The sequence below is a fragment of the Corythoichthys intestinalis genome, chromosome 7, assembly GCF_030265065.1.
Source record: "Corythoichthys intestinalis isolate RoL2023-P3 chromosome 7, ASM3026506v1, whole genome shotgun sequence".
Classification (NCBI taxonomy): domain Eukaryota; kingdom Metazoa; phylum Chordata; class Actinopteri; order Syngnathiformes; family Syngnathidae; genus Corythoichthys; species Corythoichthys intestinalis.
In genome coordinates this window covers 58,033,506-58,055,971 of record NC_080401.1, presented here as the reverse complement: position 1 = coordinate 58,055,971, position 22,466 = coordinate 58,033,506, and the positions used below count along the sequence as shown (strand labels likewise).

At 42.5% G+C, this 22,466-nt stretch overlaps 2 protein-coding genes across 2 annotated transcripts in view; both read left to right on the top strand.

The window, feature by feature from the left end:
- LOC130919456 (desmoglein-2.1-like) overlaps nucleotides 1-10,378 on the top strand; it is a 43,501-nt gene extending 33,123 nt beyond the window's left edge. The window contains exons 12-14 of the mRNA XM_057842193.1: nucleotides 2,734-2,864; nucleotides 2,936-3,172; nucleotides 6,057-10,378. Coding sequence (XP_057698176.1) covers nucleotides 2,734-2,864; nucleotides 2,936-3,172; nucleotides 6,057-7,322 — 1,634 coding nt within the window. The 3' untranslated portion in view covers nucleotides 7,323-10,378. The remainder of the gene's footprint in view (nucleotides 1-2,733; nucleotides 2,865-2,935; nucleotides 3,173-6,056) is intronic.
- A 3,176-nt stretch (nucleotides 10,379-13,554) lies between these two features.
- The window catches only part of LOC130919471 (desmoglein-2.1-like), a 44,031-nt gene continuing 35,119 nt past the window's right edge, over nucleotides 13,555-22,466 (top strand). Inside the window, exons 1-6 of the mRNA XM_057842222.1 lie at nucleotides 13,555-14,182; nucleotides 14,411-14,566; nucleotides 14,642-14,780; nucleotides 17,876-18,045; nucleotides 18,118-18,252; nucleotides 21,897-22,082. Of these exons, the coding sequence (XP_057698205.1) occupies nucleotides 14,060-14,182; nucleotides 14,411-14,566; nucleotides 14,642-14,780; nucleotides 17,876-18,045; nucleotides 18,118-18,252; nucleotides 21,897-22,082 (909 nt within the window). The 5' untranslated portion in view covers nucleotides 13,555-14,059. The remainder of the gene's footprint in view (nucleotides 14,183-14,410; nucleotides 14,567-14,641; nucleotides 14,781-17,875; nucleotides 18,046-18,117; nucleotides 18,253-21,896; nucleotides 22,083-22,466) is intronic.

Below are 22,466 nucleotides of genomic sequence, written 5' to 3'. Positions count from 1 at the left end.
GGTTGATTTTGGGTCACTACATGTTCATTTTGGGTCACTTCCTGTAGATTTGGGGGCATTCCTGGTTCACTTCCTGTTGTTTTGGGTCACTTCCTTTTGGTTTTGGAGTCCCTTCCTGTTGATTTGGGGTCGCTTCCTGCTGATATCAGGTCACTTTCTGTTTATTTGGGGGCATTTCTGAGTCACTTCCTGTTGGTATCGGGTTACTTCCTGTGAATTTTGGGCGTTTCTGAGTCCATTTCCTGTCAATTTTAAGGCATTTCTGGTTCCGGTGTTGCTATCAAGTCACTTCCTTTTGGTTTTGGGGCGTTTTGGGTCACTTCCTGTTGATTTTTGGTCACTTATCATTGATTTTGGGCGTTATGAAATCACTTCCTGTTTATTTTGGGATCACTTCCTGTTCATATCCAGTCACTTCCTGTTCGTATTAGGGCATTTCGGGATCTCTTCCTTTTGATTTTGGGTCACTTTCTGTTGATTTAGGAGCATTTCGGGGTCACTTCCTGTTGATTTTGGGATCACATCCTGTTCATATCCGGTCACTTCCTGTTGGTATTTGGGCATTTCGGGATCACTTCTTTTGATTTTGGGTCACTCTCTGTTGATTTTTCGGGCATTTCTGAGTCACTTCCTGCTGGTTTCGGGTTACTTCATGTTGATTTTGGGTCACTTCCTGTTCATTTTGGGTCACTTCCTGTTGATTTGGGGGCATTTCTGGTTCACTTCTGTTGTTTTGGGTCACTTCCTTTTGGTTTTGGAGTCCATTCCTGTTGATTTGGGGTCACTTCCTGTTGATTTTGGGGCATTTCTGAGTCACTTCCTGTTGGTATCAGGTTACTTCCTGTTAATTTTGGGCGTTTCAGAGTCCACTCCCTGTCGATTTTGGGGCATTTTTTATTCTGGTGTTGCTATCAAGTCACTTCCTTTTGGTTTTGGGGCGTTTTGAAGTCCCTTCCTATTGATTTTGGGTCACTTCCCATTGATTTTGGGCGTTATGAAATCACTTCCTGTTTATTTTGGGATCACTTCCTGTTCATATCCGGTCACTTCCTGTTCGTATTAGGGCATTTCGGGATCACTTCCTGTTCATATCCGGTCACTTCCTGTTGATGTTGGGGCATTCCTGAGTCACTTCCTGCTGGTTTCGGGTTACTTCGTGTTGATTTTGGGTCACTTCCTGTTCATTTTGGGTCACTTCCTGTTGATTTGGGGGCATTTCTGGTTCACTTCCTGTTGTTTTGGGTCACTTCCTTTTGGTTTTGCAGTCCCTTCCTGTTGATTTGGGGTCACTTCCTGTTGATTTTGGGCCACTTCCCATTGATTTTGGGTGTTATGAAATCACTTCCTGTTTATTTTGCGATCACTTCCTGTTTATATCAGGTCACTTCCTGTTAGTATTAGGTCATTTCGGGATCACTTCCTTTTGATTTTTGGTCACTTTCTGTTGATTTTGGGGCGTTTTGGAGTCGCTTTGTGTTGGTATCTGGTTACTTCGTGTTGATTTCAGGGCATTTTGGTGTCAGTTCCTGCTAAAATTTGGGTCTTTTCCTGTTGATTTTGTGGCATTTCGGGGTCACTCCCTTTTGATTTTGTCGATATTGGTCAATTATCCTTGATTTTTGAGCATTTAGGAGATCACTTCCTGCCTATTTGTGGAAATTTCTAGTTCACACCCTGTTGAGAACGGGTCATTTCCTTTTGGTTTTGGGGTGTTTTGGAGTCACTTCCTGTTAATTTTGAGGCCTTTTGGGGTCACTTTATTGATTTTGGGGATATTTTGTTGTCACTTGCTGCTGATATTGGTTCACTTCCTGTTTATTTTGGGGAAGTTTGATGTCACTTCCTCCTGATATTGGGTCACTAGCTGTTCATTTTGGGGCATTTTGGGGTTACTTCATGTTGGTTTTGGAGAATTTCATGGTCACTTCCTGTTCATTTCAGGGTCATTTCCTATTCATAATGGATCACTTCCCATTGATTTTGGGGCAAATGGGGGTTGAAATTTTGGTGTCACTTCCTGCTGATATCGGGTCACATCTAGCTAATTTTGGGGTGTTTCTAGTTCATTTCCAGTTGATATTGGGTCACTTCATATTGGTTTTGGGGCACTTCCTGGGACTTTTGGGGTATTTAGGGGGTCTCTTCCTATTCATATTGGGTCACTTCCGGTTGATTTCCCCATTTCGGGGTCACTCTTTTAATTTGGGGAGTTTTGGTGTCACTTCCTGCTGATATTGAGCCACTTTCTGCTGATTTTGGGGTGTTTCTTGGTAATTTCCTGTTGATATGGGTCTGTTGATACAGGGTGACTTTGTTTTGATTTTGGTGTTTTTTGGGGTCACATCCGGTTCTTTTGGGTGCATTTTTTGGGTCACTTCCTGTTGATGTTTGTGTATTTGGAGGTCACTTCCTATTCATATCGGTTCACTTCTTGTTGATTTTAGAGCCTTTCGAGGTCACTTCCTGCTGATTTTGGGTCACTTCCTGCTAATTTTCGGCCATTTCGGGTTGACCTCCTGTTGATTTTGTGGGATCTACTTGTTACCTACTCTTGATTTTGGGTTATTTCTGGGGTTATCTCCTATTCATATCCTAGCATAACACAGAACACACTATTCTTCACCCAATTCTATTAATTTTCCCTCCCAAAAAAATGTTGTGATCTGGCCTGATTTCCGATCACCTGACCAGACCGGACACCTTACTAAAATCCGAACTTCTTGTCCACCCCAGTCATCCCTCTCCTGCTCCTCTTCTGCCAATGCGGTGGAGCTGCAGGTCTCCCGGGAAACTTCACTGAAATTCCTTTCGACACCAAATCGCACCTCATTAATTACCGCACCGAGGGTCAAGGAGAGAACGCGGTGCGTATAGCAAAAATGATTCCGTCGCTCCGTACAGGAATCATTCTCTGACTAAATCGGAACTGTCGCAGGAGGTACCGCTCATGAACATTCCGACGCAAGTGGATGTCGTGGACGTCCTGAAAAAGGACGCTGGCTTTTACGCGGACGGGATGGGTTTTCAGCAGGAGTTCTCAGGCATCCGGAGAGATACTACAATAGGAATGAGGAACCAGGGAAGGTTCTACTCGGAGTTCCAGAGAGAGTCGGGGGCGGCTTACGACGATCTCGGTCTACCGTATCACATCCTTTCGCAGTACTACGCTCAGGTGTGGACTTGTCCCTTTGTATGTCCTAATCTTAATCCAAATTGCTAAACTGTACCCACAGTTTAGTGATATGTACCAACAGATTACTAAACAATACCCACGGTTTAGTAATCTGTACCCACAGATTATTAAACTGTACATACAGTTTAGTAACCTGCACACACAGATTATTGAACTGTACCTACCATTACTAAACTGTACCCACAGTTTATTAACTGTATCCACAGTTTACTAATACATTTGTAATATATACCCACCGATTACTAAACTGTACACACATAGAACAAAACCGTACCCACAGTTTACTAATACATTAATCTGTGTCCACAGTTTACTAATATGTACTCGCAGATTACTAAACTATACCCACGGTTTAGTAATCTGTACCCACAGATTATTCCACTGTACCTACAGTTTAGTAACCTGTACACACAGATTACTGAACTGTACCCACATATTACTAAACTGTACCCACAGTTTATTAACTGTACCTACAGTTTACAAATACATTAGTAATATGTACCCACCGATTACTAAACTGTACGCACATATAACAAAACCGTACCCACAGTTTACTAATACATTAATCTGTGCCCAGAGTTTACTAATATGTACCCACAGATTACTAAACTACACCCACGGTTTAGTAACCTGTACCCACAGATTATTAAACTGTACCTACAGTTTAGTAACCTGTACACACAGATTACTGAACTGTACCCACATATTACTAAACTGTACCCACAGTTTATTAACCGTACCCACAGTTTATTGATATGTAACCACAGTTTAGTCATCTTTACCAACAGTTCAGTAAATTGTACCCACAGTTTAGTCATCTCTACCCACAGATGACTAAACTGTTACCACATATGACTAAACCGTACCCACTTTAGTAATCTGTATTAAGTTTACTAAACTGTATTCACAGTTTACTAACTGTACCTACAGTTTAGTAACCTGCACACAGATTTCTGAACTGTACCCACACATTACTAAACTGTACCCACAGTTTATTAACTGTACTCACAGTTTACTAATATATTAGTAATATGTACCCACTGATTACTAAACTGTACGCACATATAACTAAACCGTACACACAGTTTACTAATACATTAATCTGTGCCCACAGTTTACTAATATGTACCCACAGATTACTAAACTACACCCACGGTTTAGTAACCTGTACCCACAGATTATTAAATTGTACCTACAGTTTAGTAACCTGTACACACAGATTACTGAACTGTACCCACATATTACTGAACTGTACCCACAGTTTATTAACTGTACCCACAGTTTACTAATATGTAACCACAGTTTAGTCATCTTTACCAATAGTTTAGTAAATTCTACCCACAGTTTAGTCATCTCTACCCACAGATGACCAAACTGTTCCCACATATTACTAAACCGTACCCACCCACAGTCTAGTAATCTGGACCCACAGTTTACGAATATGTACCCACAGTTTCTTAAACTGTATCCACAGTTTAGTCATCTTTACCAGCAGTTTAGTAAATTGTACACACAGTTTAGTCATTCTTACCCACAGATTTCTACACACAATTTAGTAATCTGTACCCACAGATTTCTAAACTCTACCCACAGACTGCGACACTTTACCCACAGTTTAGTAATCCATACCAACAGTTTACTAATAGATAAATAATATGTACCCACAATTTACTAATTTGCTCAAACAGATTACTATGCTGTACCCACAGTTTAGTAATATGTAGCCACACTTTCATAATTTGTACCGACAGTTTAGAAATGCTTACCCATAGATTACTAAACTGTACCCACAGTTTAGTAATCTCTACCCACAATTTACTAATCTGTACACACGGATAACTAAACAGTACCCACACTTTAGTAAAATGTATCCACACTTTAGTAATATGTTCCGACTGCTTTGAAACGTTTACCCAAAGATTACCAAACTGTACCCACGGTTTAGTAATCAATACCCACAGATTACTAAACTGTTTCCACATGTTACTAAACCATACCCACAGTTTAGTCAGTAAACTGTACACACAGTTTAGTAATCTGTACCCACAAATTTGTAATCTCTGCCCACAGATTACTTACAGTAACTGTACCCATGGTTTAGTAACCTTTAACCACAGATTCCTAACCTGTACCCAGATATTACTAAACCGTACCCACAGATTACTAAACTGTACCCACAGTTTTGAGGGTAGCCACAAGAATTTTTTTCATCACTAATCTGTACCCGCGATTACTAAACTATACCCACAGTTTTCCTAAACTGTACCTACAGATTATTAATCTGTACCTACAGTTTAGAAATGTTTACTCATGGATTACTGAACTGTACCCACGGTTTAGTAATCTATATCCACAGTTAGTCATCTGTACCCACATATTACTAAACTGTACTCACCCTTTAGTAATCTGTATTCACAGTTTACTAAACTGTATTCACAGTTTACTAAACTGTACCCACAGATTACAAAACAGTACCTAATGTTTGGTAATCTGTACCCACAGTTTAGTAAACTGCGGGTACAAAACATGCCATATCGACTGATGACACCTGAAAGCGACAGTATTCATGGCTACCAAATACAATGTGCATTAAGTACCTTCCAAAACAATTTAGTTCATTAAGGGTAACCCGTGTGCAGCTGCTTGCTTGTTTGGTCCACGGTTTATTGCGTCTCCGACAAACCAAATTGAGGACTACAGTTTCCAGGTCCTTGCTAAACCGTTTAGGAAAACTGTGGGTACAGTTTAGTAATCTGTGTGTACAGATTAGCTATGAAAAGTATTTTTTTCTACCCTGAAACCCTAGGGATACGTAATTTTCCACAAATGCTCTTCAATACATTTTCTTGTCCTGCCTCAACAGAAGATGAGCGGTGGAGAGGACCTGGCAGTGAAGGACGCGCTGTTGTCGTACGACAATGAAGGTGAAGGCTCTGTAGCCGGTTCGGTCGGCTGCTGCAGCCTCCTGGAGCAAGACAACGATCTCCAGTTCCTGGACGACCTGGGCCCCAAGTTCAAAACCCTGGCTGAGGTATGCGGCGGCAAAAAGATCCAACCGGAAATTGCGCCGGCGCCCGCCAAAGTCGTGATTGAACCACCTAAACCGGCGCCGGTCATCCCGAAAGTGGATAATCGGACGGTGACTCAAGTGGTGCAGGAAAACATGACCATGCGCAACCAAGGGAGGGCCACTGTCATAGAAGGGGCTGAAAACCAAGGCCAGATGTTCCTTCTTCAGCAGCAACAGCCAGTCTACTACACCGCCGCGGCTCCCGTGATCCAACCCATGCAGTACGTGGTCCAGCCACAAGTCCAGAACACATTGCTGCTAGCAGAAGCGCCGGCCACCAACCTCCAGGGCATGGTGCTGGCGGCTCCGCAAGGCATGCTGGTCCAAGGACAAACCGTGGTGTCGGGCGCACAAGCTCAAGCCCCGGGCATGGTTCTGGTCTCAGGTACCCCGGGGTCACCTACGCAAGGCATGCTAGTCCAAGGCCAGACACTGGTTTCAGGTGGACAAGCCCAGAACCCTGGCTTGGTCCTGGTTACTGGTAACGTGGGGTCCCCGACTCAAAGCGTGGTTGTCCAAGAAAAGAAGGTGGTGTCCGGGAAGAAACCGCAGGGCGTGATAGTGGGAGGAACTTTGCCCAATGTGACACTTCAGGGAAAATCCGTGGTCACCGGCGGAAACGTCCTAGCCCCACTGAGCTCTACTGACAACCTGCTCAATGCCGGGACCCTTTCCAGCTCCCAAACCATCATAGAAGGCAAGATCCCGGCAGGGAAAGTGGTGAAGACCAGCAAGACCTCCATCAAACAAGGTGGCGGTCAACTCCCGGGCTTCAGCAACATCTCTGGAGGTCAGAGCACCACCCTGATCTCCTCTGGCATGGGTTTGCCTCAGATGGGCAACATCTCCGGAGGTCAGAGCACCACCATGATCTCCTCCGGCATGGGTTTGCCACTGATGAGCAACATCTCCGGAGGTCAGAGCACCACCATGATTGGTTTGCCGCAGATGAGCAACATCTCCGGAAGTCAGAGCACCACCGTGACGTCATCCGGAGTTAGCAGAGTCCCCACATACCGCAAGGTGGTGGTGCAGGAAGAGAAGCTCACTGAACTGTAACACAAGGCTGGACTCTTTAAAGCAACTTGCTCAAGTATCGTGTTACTGCGCCGGTTTTTATTGGTGGTGGATGTTCTGCAGTAGCCATACCCTCCCTGGAGCGAAGTTACGTGTGGCTGCATGTTCATGCTATAAGGATTCGACCTGTCCTAAAATGTTTTGCTCTTTCATGAGCAAACTTAGGTTAATGTGGGGACTTTACCAGACCGTTCATGGAGATCAAACCTTGGTTGGTGTTCCAGTATGTTCTTCAAGGGTTTCCCTCAGAGTGAGCTAAGTGCTCAGGTATCTCCGACAGTTGGGCCTGCATGTTTCTGTGAGGAAGCAACAAATAGAACTTTTCGCTGCCTCTGATGAGCAACTTAATTAACTGGTTCATCCAGAGGTGTCAAACTCACGGCCCGCGGGTACAGATTTGGCCCGTCACGTCATTTTGTGCGGTCACTGAAAGCAATTTCTTGTTAAAATCAAACTTTGATGACATTTCTGTTGTCCTCAAATATAGATTGAGAACTGCAGTAATCAGATATTTTTTTCTTATTGAATTTTTTTAAGGCATTGAAAAAAGATGTTGACAATAAAAACATTTTAATTTTTTAAAACGGGAAGAAGTCTTGATCCCAAAATGCCCCCAAATTAATAGGAAATTAACCAATATGGTCAGGAAGTGACCCTGAAATTCTTCTAAATCAACAGTTAGTGACCCCAAAATGCCCTCATATCAATAGAAAGAGACGTGATAGCAACAGGAAGTGATCCAAAATGCCCCAAAACCAACAGGAAGTGACACAAGATCAACAGGAAGTGGCCCGCAATGCCCCAAATCAACAAGAAGTGACCCCAAAATCAACAGGAAGTGACCTAATATGAACAGCAAGTGATGCCGAAATGCTTCCAAATCAACAGGAAGTGACACAATATCAACAGGAAGGGACCCGCAATACCCCAAATCAACAGGAAAAGACCCATAATGCCCCTAATCAACAGGAAGTGACCCCAAAATCAATAGGAAGTGACCCCCAAATTCCCCCAAATCAAAAGTTAGTGTGACCCAATATCAACAGGAAGTGACCCAAAGTGCCCCATATCAACAGGAAGTGACGCAATATCAACAGGAATCACCCCGTAACGCCCCAGAACTAACAGGAAGTGACGCAATATCAACAGGAAGTGACAAAATATCGACAGGAAGTGACCCAAAATGCCACAAATCAACAGTACGTGACCCAATATGCCCCATATCAACAGGAAGCGACACAATATCAACAGAATGTCACCCCGTAATGCCCCAGAACAAACAGGAAGTGAGCTGCAACACCCCAAAACTGCAGGAAGTAACCCCAAAATGACCAAAAACAACAGGAAGTGACCCTGAAATCAACAAAAGGTGACCCATTATGAACAACAAGTGACCCTTAAATGCTCCAAAATCCACAGAAAGTGACGCAATATCAACAGGAAGTGACTCGAAATGCTCCAAAATCAACAGGAAGTGATGCAATGTCAACAGGAAGTCACCATAAATTGCACAAGTAAACAGAAAGTGACCCAAAATGCCCCAAATCAACAGGAAGGTACCCAATATGAACGAGAAGTGACACGCAAAACAAACAGGAAGTGGCCCCGAAATGCCACATAACCAACAGGAAGTGATGCAATATCAACAAGAAGTGGGCTGCAACACCCCAAAACAACAGGAAGTGACCCAAAATGCCCCAAATCAACAGGGAGTGACGCTGAAATCAACAAAAGTGACCCAATATGAACAACAAGTGACCCCTAAATGGTTCAAAATCAACAGAAAGTGATGCAATATCAACAGGAAGTCACCTTAAATTGCACAAGTAAACAGGAAGTGACCCAAAATGCCCCAAATCAACAAGAAGTGACCCTGAAATCAACAAAAAGTGACCCAATATGAACAACATGTGACCCCTAAATGCTTCAAAATCAACAAAAAGTGATGCAATATCAACAGGAAGTGACCCGAAATGCTCACAAATCAACAGGAAGTGACGTAATATCAACAGGAAGTGAGCGGCAACACCCCGAAACGACAGGAAGTAACCCCAAAATGCCCAAAATCAACAGGAAGTGACCCTGAAATCAACAAAAAGTGACCCAATATGAACAACAAGTGACCCCTAAATGCACCAAAACCCGCAGAAAGTGACGCAATATCAACAGGAAGTGACTCGAAATGCTCCAAAATCAACAGGAAGTGACGCAACATCAACAGGAAGTCACCTTATATTGCACAAGTAAACAGGAAGTGACCCAAAATTCCCCATATCAACAGGAAGGTGCCCACTATGAATAAGAAGTGACACCCAAAATGCCCCAAAACCAACAGGAAGTGACCCCGAAATGCCCCAAATCAACAGGAAGTGATGCAATATCAACAGGAAGTAACTGCAGAATGCCTCAAAATCAACAGGCTATTAATTCTCAAACAAGGCATCATCCTGCTTGTTGCATTTGCATGGAATAATATGAGGCGATTATCGATTCATAAGGGGAAACCATAACTATGAAAAACTGAGTTTGGCACCTTTGCTCTCTTATTTTGTTAAATTTTGCTTTTTGCCAGCTTTTTGTAAACTCTCTCAGACAAACTTCCATTTTGTGCGTGGTGTTTTTTTTTTTTCGGACTCAGGATTTGGTTTTTCTGTCATTCAAAAATGCTGCCTCTTGAGCAAACCTGGTTATGGATGTAAATGTTAATGTTTGGATGTGTATTGCACAAGGTTTTTTTTTTTTTAAGTAGCAGTGCTTTTTGATGCTAAATAAAAAGGACGAGATTCTAACGTGTCGCTGGTTCTTGACGCTCGTTAAATGAGAGAACTCGTTGGACCCGTTCACGAAAAGCCTAATTGCAGCACGCCGAGTTTTTCGCATTGCACTCCGGTTTCTCGGCGATAACCGCAGGGCAGGGCGTAGATGCGACAGTGACCCCGGTGCAAGCTTGCAAGTTCCTGCCAAGACATGTTAAGTATCTCAAATTCAATTGAAATGATTGATCAAATATACAGAATTGACAACTCTTGAAGGTTAATCAATAAAAAGAAGAGAGCAGACTTATGCCAAAGCAGCAAAATTCAAAGCATCGGCGTATTTGTGATCTCTGAGACCGTTGACCCTTCTCATCATGACCCTGGAATACCTCAAAATCACAGCAGGGTTGAGAACCAAAAGAGGTATTTGCCATGTGGCGAAATTGATTTCGCCACATGGCTTTTTTTTTTTTTTTTTTTTTTTTGCCATGTGGCCATTTTTTGCAAAAAATGTGGAAAATTGATTTTGCCATGTGGCAGAATGGATTTTGACATGTGGCATTCTTTTTACAATGTGGCCTTTTTTTTTGGGCGAAGTAGCAAAATGAATTTGGCAATGTGGAATTTTTAAAAAATCATTTTTTTGCCATGTGGCCTTTTTTTTGCCATGCGACATTTTTTTTGCATGTGGCATTTTTTTGCCATGTGGCAGAATGCATCTTGCAATGTGGCTTTTTTTTTTTTTTTTTTGCCAAATGGCAATTTTTTTTGCTATGTAGCAGAATTGGCCATATAGCATTTTTTATGCAATGAGGCAAAATGGATTTTGCCCTGTGGCCTTTTTGTTCCATGTGGCAAAATTGATTTTGCCATGTGGCATTTTTTTTTTTTTTTTTTGCCATATGGCTTATATATATATATATTTTTTTTTGCTAAGTAGCAAGATGGATTTGGCCATGTGGCCTGTTTATGCCATGTGGCAAAATGGATTTTGCCATGTGGCATTTTTTTTTTTTTTTTTGCCATATGGCTTTTTTTTTGCTATGTAGCAAAATGGATTTGGCCATGTGGCATTTTTTCCTTTGCCATGTGGCCTTTTTATTGGCATGTGGCATTTTTTTGCCATGTGGCAATTTTTTTTTGCTATGTAGCAAAATGGATTTGGCCATGTGGCATTTTTTGCCATGTGGCAAAATGGATTTTGAAATGTGGCGGTTTTTTTTTTTTTTTTTTTTTTTTGGGTATGATGCAAAATGGATTTTGGTTTGTGGCATTTTTGGGGGGTATTATGGCATTTTTTGAGGTATATGGCAGTTTTGCAGGCCATGCACGTCCATGCCATTGACGGGCATTCACGTCCAAATTTTCCATTCATTTTAAATGGCAAAAAACGTGTGGCTGTGATTTTTAGCCATCCACTTACTATTACAATGCATTGACATTCACCGGACACCCAAGTCAGACTATGCCACTGATAGCTGTGCACGTCCAAATTTTACATTCATTTTAAATGCCAGAAAAACGTGTGGCTGTGATTTTTGACCATACACTTTACATTAGAGCACGCTGACATTCAACTGGCACCCAATTAAGGCTATGCCATTGACGGCTATGCAGGTCAAAATTTTCCATTCATATCTAATGTGAAGTGTATGGTGCCCTCATATATAGAGGAAGTAACCCAATATGAACAGGATGTGAGCCCAAAATACCCCAAATCAACAGGAAGTGACCCCAAGGGGTTTACCTGCTACAACAAATCTACCATCGCAATTTCGCAAAAGTGCATTTTCTGTTTACTTTTGTGTTTGCAGTTTTGCATGATTCTATCACAATAATCTAAAAATGTAGCTGTTACCGACTAGCATGTCTTTTTTATCTCTTGAGCCATGTTAGCAGGTTTGCGATTTAAAACAACCCCCCCCCCCAAAAAACACTTGAGGAAAATGAACTCATCCAGTTTTACAGTCCTACGCAGAAGAGGGGATGGGCGACAGTAGACGCGGTAGGAGTGGTTGCAGACCCAATGGGAGGAGGTGACAATTTAAGAAGGATCTACTGATCCTGCTCATCCACTTTGGATTTTTCCAACCTCGACGGGACATATAGAAGAAGCTGTATCGGACTTCCCCACAGCAGCTTCATGATGATCTTTGCGATGTTGGTGAGGGTGCAAAGCCTCTTTCGAAATATAAGTCTTGACCCTTTCTTTCACCAACAATGGCCTTTTTTAAAATGTACTTTTAATGGCTCCCCACACAATTATGGTGTTGGGTAATGGCTGCTGTAGGTGTGCCCCATACGTTTGCTCCCGGGGCATGATCTCCTCTTCACCTGGGCTGCCGGTTGTGGGGTCCCACGGTGTGCCGTGTCGATTGTGGGCTGCGGCCGTCGCTGGTGGGCGGGCATTGGTAGGGACAAGCGTGGTGGTCTGTCGCGCGTTCAGCTCAGTTCAGTTTCATCCCTTTCCTGAAGGCCGTTAATGGGGGCACGGATGGTGCGGATATCCTCCCTGGGCCCTGGCCCGGGACACTGGCCGAGTGCCGGTGGGTCGGTGGGGTGTTGCCCTCACCTAATGGGTCGTGGGGTTCCTGCGGTGTGCTGTGTTGATTGGGGGTTCCAGCCGGGGCTGGTGGGCGGGCATTGATACGGGCAGGCGTGGGGGTCAGTGGCGCGTCCCCTCACCCCTTCACCGAAGGCCGGTTAAAGGGAGCGCGGATGATCTGGGTATGCTCATTGGGCTGCGGCGCGGGTCGTCAGCTGAGTGCCGGTAGGTCGGCGGGGTGTCACCCCCTCCAGGTATGGATCCTGTCCAAGCCCGGGCCTAATGGGCCGTGGGGGTCCCACGGTATGCCGTGTCGATTAGGGGTTGCAGCCGTGGCTGGTGTGTGGGCATTGTTAGGGGCAAGCGTGGGGGTCTGTCGCACATTCTGTTCAGTTCAGTTAGGTTTCATCCCTTTCCTGGAGGCCGTTAAAGGGGGCGCGGATGGTGCGGATATCCTCCGTGGGCCCTGGCCCAGGACACTGGCCGGGTGCCGGTGGGTCGGCGGGTTGTTGCCCACTTCGGGTGGGGATCCTTTCCTGCCTAGGACCTAATGGGCTGTGGGGGACCCGTGGTGTGCCGTGTTGATTGGGGGTTGCAGCCGTGGCTGGTGGGCGGGTGTGGGGGTTGGTGGTGTGTCCCCTCATCCCTTCTCTGAAAGCCAGTTAACAGGGGCGTGGATGGTCCGGGTATCCTCCTCGAGCCCCCGCGTGGGTCGCTGGGTGAGTGCCAGTGGGTCGGCAGGTTGTCGCCCAATTTGGGTGGGGTTCCTGTCCTGCCCCAGGCCTAATTGGCTGTAGGGATCCCATCGGTGTGACATGTCGGTTGGGGGTTTGCGGTGGCGGCTGATTGGCGGGCAGTGGTGGGGGATGATGGCGCGTCACAGATCATTTCCTGTTGATTTTAGGGCATTTCTGGGTCACTTCTTGGTCATTGGTCACTTCCTTTTAATTTTGTGGCGCCCCGGGGTCACTTCCTGTACATTTTGGACCATTTCCTGTTGGTTTTAGGGCATTTATGAGGCCCTTGCTATTTTAGCAATTTCTGGGTCAATTCCAGTTGATTTGGGGGAATTCTCGGGCCACTTCCTGTTCATTGGTGACTTCCTGTTGGTTTTGGGGCATTTCCGAGGGACTTTCTGTTGATTTTGGGATATATAATGGTCACTTTCTCTTGATTTGTGGTCACTATTGTTGCTTTTAGAGCATTTCTACATCATTAACTGTTTATTGGTGACTTCCCTGGTGTTTTGAGGGCATTTCCCAGGCACTTTCTGTGGATTTGGGGGTATTTACAGTTGACTTCCTGTTGATTTGGGGCATTTATAGGTCACTTCATTTTGAATTTGGGGCATTTACAGCTCACTTTCTGTTGATTTTTGCTGTTCGTCGGTCACTGCCTGTTGATTCGATGACCATTAGATGCTGGCGGCGATCGCCGAAGCCAGAGAGCCTTTGATAAAGAGAACCAAACGAGAGTGGATCGTTCCTCCCACCAAGCTGACGGAGAATGTTGACTACACTAGCAGGGAGTTCATCGCTAAGGTACACTTAAATACTTAAAGAAAAATGCTACTCTTAAGCGTCTTATGCTGCCTTTATGTGATGTGGTAATTATGGTAAACTAGCTGTATGGCCTGGCGTTTCTCGGGTGAAAAAGTGAAAATTGACATTTTCTATGCTAATTTTTGGAGAGTCGAGGCCTGTAGAGCTCAAACCCATCTAAGAACACTCCCAGAAACGAAGTACAACTGTGTTTTTGGCTATCATCAGATCCGGTCAGACAAAGACAGATACGAAAAGGTGGAGTACTACCTGACGGGAGTGGGGGCGGACAAGCCCCCTTACAACCTGTTCGTGGTAGACCCCAAGACGGGTTTTGTGCGAATCACTGGAATTTTGGACCGGGAGGAATACTCCGTCTACAATGTAAGTTGGTGTAACAATCAAGCTAGCAACCAGCTTGGCCCATCAAATGTTTTCATTTATTTGGATTTTTTCTAGCTAACAGGAAGTGCTAGATATCTTGACGGGACCGAGGCTGAGGTGGGTGTCCCATTGACCATCACAGTTCTGGACCAGAATGACCAGACACCTTATTTTCAGCGGCATTACGGAAACGTGACGGAAGCTAGCAAAGAAGGTAGACTCGCCGAGAACTTTAAACCGAATGAGATTTTAGTAGTGTTGCAGCAATACTAGAATGTAGATATGGCACTACAATGACATCATCGGCAAGTAGTAAGGACTAATGTGCCAATGCTGTGTGATATGCACTTTTCGAAATTTAGTTCTCAACTGCTGGTCGCCCTACACAAGATGGCCGACAGCCGACAGTTGCCAATCGTGTGGCGTCCAATCATCCTTCTGCCGTAAATTTAAATGAGTTAATCACTAGTAGACGTCTCATCAATTAGAAGCAGATGGGCCCTCCTATTTCAAATGGATTGGACAGCTAGCGCCATTAATGGCAGCCGCTGAGTATATAGCAGATAGTTTGACTTTGATCAAATAATCTTTAATAAATCTGATGAGAAATTCATTGCGTTTGTAGTACGAGAACACGCAAGTACACGTGTTTGTAGTAAGAGTACACGCTAGTACACGTGTCTGTAGTACTCATACATGTGTTTGTAGTTCATGGACACCCAAGGACACGTGTTTGTAGTACAAGTACACGAAAGGACACGTTTGTAGTATGAGTACACGCAAGTATACGTGTTTCAAGTACAAGTACACGCAAGTACACGTGTTTGTGGTACGAGTACAAGCAAGTACATGTGTTTGTAGTAAAAATTCACACAAGTACACGTGTTTGTAGTATGAATACACAGGTTTTAAGCGAGAGTACACGCAAGTACAGGTTTTTAGTTCGAGTACACGCAGGTACACGTGTTTGTGGTCCTAGTGCACGCAAGTGCATGTCTTTGTAGTTCGAGTACATGCAAGTACACGTGTTTGTACTACAAATTCACACAATTACATGTGTTTGTAGTAAAAGTACACACAAGAACACGTGTTTGTAGCGTGAGTAGACGCAGGTACATGTCTTTGTAGTGTGAGTACAGGCAAAGTACACGTGTTTGTAGTACAGGTACATGCAAGGACATCTGTTTGTAGTAGGGGTACACGCAAGGACACATATTTGTAGTACAAGTACACGCAAGTACACGTGTTTGTAGTATGAGTACACGCAAACACACGTTTGTAGTGTGAGAACACACAAGTACACGTATTTGTAGTATGAGTACACGCAAGTACATGTGTTTGTAGTAGGGGTACATGCAAGGACATCTCTTTGTGGTAAGGGGTATACGCAAGGACACGTATTTGTAGTACAAGTACACACAAGTACACGTTTTTGTAGCATGAGTACACGCAAGTACAAGTGTTTGTAGTGTGAGTACACGCAAGTTCACGTGTTTGTAGTACGGGTACATGCAAGGACATCTGTTTGTAGTAGGGGTACACGCAAGGACACGTATTTGTAGTGCAAGTATACGCAAGTACACATGTTTGTAGTACGAGTACCCGCAAATACACGTTTGTAGCGTGAGAACACGCAAGCACACATATTTGTAGTATGAGTACACGCAAGTACATGTGTTTGTAGCAAGAGTACACGCAAGTACACGTTGGTCGTGTGAGAACAAGCAAGTACACATATTTGTAGTATGAGTACACGCAAATACACGTGTTTGTAGTTTGAGTACACACAAACACACATTTGTAGTGTGAGAACACACAAGTACATGTATTTGTAGTATGAGTACACGCAAGTACATGTTTTTGTAGTGTGAGTATACGCAAGTACACGTGTTTGTAGTACGGGTACATGCAAGGACATCTCTTTGTAGTAAGGGTACAGGCAAGGACACGTACTTGTAGTACAAGTACACACAAGTACACGTGTTTGTAGCGTGAGTACATGCAAGTACATGTGTTTGTAGGGTGAGTACACGCAAGTACACGTGTTTGTAGTACGGGTACATGCAAGGACATCGTTTTGTAGTAGGAGTACACGCAAGGACACGTATTTGTAGTACAAGTACACGCAAGTGCACATGTTTGTAGTACGAGTACCCGCAAATACACATTTGTAGTGTGAGAACACGCAAGTACATGTGTTTGTAGCAAGAGTACAAGCAAGTACACGTTTGTAGTGTGAGAACAAGCAAGTACACATATTTGTAGTATGAGTACACGCAAGTACACGTGTTTGTAGTATGAGTACACGCAAACACACATTTGTAGTGTGAGAACACACAAGTACACGTATTTGTAGTATGAGTACACGCAAGTATACAGTATGTGTTTGTAGTGTGAGTACACGCAAGTACACATGTTTGTAGTACGGGTACATGCAAGGACATCTCTTTGTAGTAAGGGTACACGCAAGGACACATATTTGTAGTACAAGTACAAGTACACGTGTTTGTAGTGTGAGTACACGCAAGTACATGTGTTTGTAGTGTGAGTACATGCAAGTACACGTGTTTGTAGTACGGGTACATGCAAGGACATCGTTTTGTAGTAGGAGTACACGCAAGGACACGTATTTGTAGTACAAGTACACGCAAGTGCACATGTTTGTAGTACGAGTACCCGCAAATACACATTTGTAGTGTGAGAACACGCAAGTACACCTATTTGTAGTAAGAGTTCACGCAAGTACGTGTGTTTGTAGCTAGAGTACACGCAAGTACACGTTTGTAGTGTGAGAACACGCAAGTACACATATTTGTAGTATGAGTACACACAAGTACATGTGTTTGTAGCAAGAGTACATGCAAGTACACATGTTTGTAGTACGAGTACCCGCAAATACACGTTTGTAGTGTGAGAACACGCAAGTACACATATTTGTAGTATGAGTACACGCAAGTACATGTGTTTTTAGCAAGAGTACCCGCAAGTACACGTGTTTTTAGTACGGGTACATGCAAGGACATCTCTTTGTAGTAAGTGTACACGCAAGTGCACGTGTTAGATTGACAACCCTGTAAGTATTCCCAAAAAATGTCTTTCTTTTAGGCCTATTATTTTATTTTATTTGCCAAAAGTGTGGTAACACTATAGCATCAGCATCAGTCGATATCAAACATCTGTGTCGGAATCTGTATCAGGAGCCAATATGGGTGTCGGTGCAACACTATGTCATACCAAAAAATGATTCTGGTTTCGTCTGGAAGCATTCCAGTACCTTACGTGGTACTAAAGTGATCTATGCTCTTCGAGGCACTTTTGTTATGCAGATCAGCGGCAAAGACAACGACCAAGCGGGGACCATTAATTCCGAGATAGTGTACAGTATCATCAGCCAAGAGCCGGAAAGTCCCGCTCCCATGTTCACTATTGACAGAAACACTGGAAAACTCTACGTCAACAGTCCCTTACTGGACCGAGAGGTTAGAACACAGAAGGCTACCGATTGAGTTTTCGCGGATAGAAAATTCAAACGTTTTATTTTTTTGGGACAGACAAACGACTTCTATCAACTCATCGTGCAGGGTGCGGACTTAGCCGGGGCTCCTGGGGCACTGGTAGGGACGGGAACCGTGGAGATCAGAGTCCAGGATATCAACGATAACATCCCCACTTTGGAGAAACAAGAGGTGGGAAACATCATTGTCTAATATTGGCGGAACTAGATGTCCAATCCGTTTAAAGTGGGAAAGTTGGCAGTCAATGAACAACCCAGCGGTTGGAAAATACAGTCCCTGACCAAATGCTTGTCGCTTATCCATTTTGTAGAAACAATTGCTAATGACCTGACTTTTAATGATTCAATTGGTTTCAGAAATGGCTCATATGAAAGCTAAAACCCTCCCAAATGATGTTGAATGTACAAAAATATATTTGTTTCACTGAAAAAAGTTTGATCATTTAATGAAGACAAAGTTTTGTCGCCTACAGAAAGTAGTGTGAAAATTGAACAAAAAATGTACTTCAAATACAAACATATGTTACATAACATAAGCGAATTAAATAGTGGTGCTGTAAGATCCAAGTTTGATATTTTGTATGACTTCCATGGGCTTCGGCAAGGATTCATATAATTTATTGATGAAGTCATCAGGAACATCAAAGAAAGCAGTCTTGCACGCCTCCCGGAGTTCATCAACATTCTTGGGTTTCGTCTTCCATGCTTCCTCTTTCATCCTACCCCAGACATGCTCAATTATGGTCATGTCTGGTGACTGGGTTAGCCAGTCCTGGAGGATCTTGATCTTCTTTGCCTTGAGGAACTTTGAAGTAGAGATTGAAGTATGCGATGGAGCACCATGCTGCTGCAGAATTTGTTCCTTTTTATGGTTAGGAATGTAAGCGGCAGCTAAGATTTGTTGATATTTCAGACTATTTATGTTGCCGTCCACCCTGCAGGTCTCTCGCACACCCCCATACTGGATGTAACCCCAGACCATGATTTTGCCACCACCAAACTTCACTGTTTTGTGGCAAAAGGTGGATTTTTCAGATTAATCTTCCATTAAATTACACCACAGTCGCCGCAAATATTGCAGGAGACCTACTGGAGCCCGCATGGATCCAAGATTCAGTCAGAAAACAGTGAAGTTTGGTGGTGGCCAAATCATGGTCTGGGGTTACATCCAGTATGGGGTTGTGCGAGAGATCTGCAGGGTGGAAGGTAACATAAATAGTCTGAAATATCAACAAATCTTAGCTGCCTCTTACATCCCTGACCATAAAAAGGGACAAATTCTGCAGCAGGATGGTGCTCCATATAGGGCTGCAGCTATCGAATATTTTAGTAATCGAGTATTCGACTGAAAATTCTATCGATTAATCGAGTAATCGGGTAAAACTATTTTATTTTTTAGGTATGGAGCAATTATTAATATACATGAGAAAACAAGACATTTCATCTAACATTGAACCAACAGCCAACAAGTGCCTCTCAGAAGTGACTAGAAAAAAAAATCATACATAGCAAAAGTCCACTAGCTAAAATGCTATAAGATACTTTTCTTTTTTCTTTTTTCTTTTTTTACAATACCCATAACAAATGGTTCAGACACATATTCCCACAAAAATTAGCTAAATAGACCTTTAAACTAAATTATGAATGCAATAAAAAAACATTAGCTCAAACAAAACCTAGTTTATGTTGGTCTTAACAGGGAGCAGCTGGATTTGGCCATGTAAAATGAGGCAGACTAGAGGGCAGTGTATCCACCCAAATCAATGAAACTAAATGCAAACACTTTCAAAAGCAAACCATTACAACGCCACTTTAATTAAACGAATACTCGAAGCAGCAAAGTTTAATTTGAATCTTTTTTTCCAATCGAATACTCGAGTTAATTGATTAATCGTTGCAGCACTAGCTCCATAGCCTACTTCAATCTCGACCTCAAAAGTTCCTCAAGGCAAAGAAGATCAAGATCCTCAAGGATTGGCCAGCCCACTCACCAGACATGAACAGGATGAAAGAGGAAGCATGGAAGACGAAACCCAAGAATGTTGATGAACTCTGGGAGGCATGCAAGACTGCTTTCTTTGATGTTCCTGATGACTTCATCAATAAACTGTATGAATCCTTGCCGAACCGCATGGATGCAGTCCTTCAAGCCTGTGGAAGTTATACAAAATATTAAATTTGGATCTCACAGCACCACTACTTCATTCGCTTATGTTATGTAACATATTTTTTGTATTTGAAGTACATTTTTTTGTTCAATTTTCACACTACTTTCTGTAGGCGACAAAACTTTTGTCTTGCCAAAATTTGACCTTTATGTCTTTATTAGGGCTGTCAAACAATTACAATTTTTAATCAAATTAATGACAGCTTAAAAATTAATTAATCGTAATCAATCGCAATTCATAGCATCTATAAAATATGCCATATTTTTCTGTAAATTATTGTTGGAATGGAAAGGTAAGACACAAGACAGATATATACATTCAACATACTGTACATAAGTACTGTATTTGTTTATTATAACAATAAATCAACATGATAGCATTAACATGATTAGCATTCTGTTAAAGCAATCCACGGATAGAAAGACTTGTAGTTCTTATAAGATAAATGTTAGTACAAGTTATAGAAATGTTATATTAAAACTAGGGCTGTCAAAATTATCGCGTTAACGGGCGGTAATTAATTTTTTAAATTAATCACGTTAAAATATTTGACGCAATTAACGCACAAATGCCCCGCTCAGACAGATTAAAATGACAGCACAATGTGTACTTGTTGTGTTTTTTAGAGTTTTGGTGCTTGGGTGCGACTGATTTTATAGGCTTCAGCACCCATGAGCATTGTGTAAGTATTACAGACATCAACAATGGCGGGCTACTAGTTTATTTTTTGATTGAAAATTTTACAAATTTTATTAAAACGAAAACATGAAGAGGGATTTTAATATAAAAATGTCTATAACTTTTACTAAACATTTATCTTTTAAGAACTACAAGTCTTTCTAGCCATGGATCGCTTTAACAGAATGTTAATGCCATCTTGTTGATTTATTGTTATAATAAACAAATACAGTCCTTATGTACCGATTGTTGAATGTATATATCCATCTTGTGTCTTATCTTTCCATTCCAACAATAATTTACAGAAAAATATGGCATATTTTACAGATGGTTTGAATTGCGATTAATTATGATTAATTAATTTTTAAGCTGTAATTAACTTGATTAAAAAATTTAATCGTTTGACACCCCTAATTAAAACCCCTCTTAATGTTTTCGTTTTAATAAAATTTGTAAAATTCTCAAACAAAAAATTAACTAGTAGCTCGCCATTGTTGATGTCAATAATTACACAATTCTCATGGTGCTGAAGCCCAGAAAATCAGTCGCACCCAAGCGCCAGCAGAGGGCGACAAAACTCCAAAAAACACAAGTGCACATGACACTGTACTGTCATTTTAATCTGTTTGAGCGGGGCATGTGCATTAATTGCGTCAAATATTTTAACGTGATTAATTTTAAAAATTAATTACCGCCCGTTAACGCGATAATTTTGACAGCCCTAGTCTTTTTTAAATGATAAATCTTTTTTTCAGTGAAACAAATATAATATTTTTGTACATTCAACATCATTTGGGAGGGTCTTAGCTTTCATATGAGCCATTTCTGAAACCAATTAAATAATTAAAAGTCAGGTTATTAGCAATTGTTTCTACAAAATGGATAAGTGACAAGACTTGTCAGTGAATGTAGATCTCAGAAAGTACATATTGCACAGCATCGGTATTGGCAACACCAATTTGTTTTTCAGTATTCTGGCTACGTCGATGAAAATGTTCAAGACGTGGTGGTGATGCGGATCAAATCTCTGGACCGAGACCTGGAGTTCACCGACAACTGGAAGACTGTCTTCAACATCGCTAGCGGAAATGAAGACAATCTTTTTCATATTTATACCGAGGAAGAAACCAATGAGGGCGTCCTGATGCTAATTAAGGTACGAGAACATACAGTGGTACCTTGATTTAAAAGTGCCGCAAGTAGGTAGTCCTCGGGTTACGAAGGACCCGACTAATGCGCTTTTAATTGTGGACGAATACTTGGGGCGAGTTTATGCGATTGTTTTTGATGATGTGCGAACGCTAACTGATTCATGCTAATCGTTTGTTATTGCTGTATCAGCAGCTACTTGTCAACGCAAATTTGAATTGCTGTTATTGAAGATGAGACTGTTTTAGTGACATTTTATATGGGTTTATTATGTATCACTAATGTATATGGGTGAGTGAATTTCCTTCCTTGAGATGCCTTCAGTCATTTGGCTTTACGTCAACCCTATGCGCCCAGATGCGGACTTGACTAGTTGTCAACTCTGCCTCTG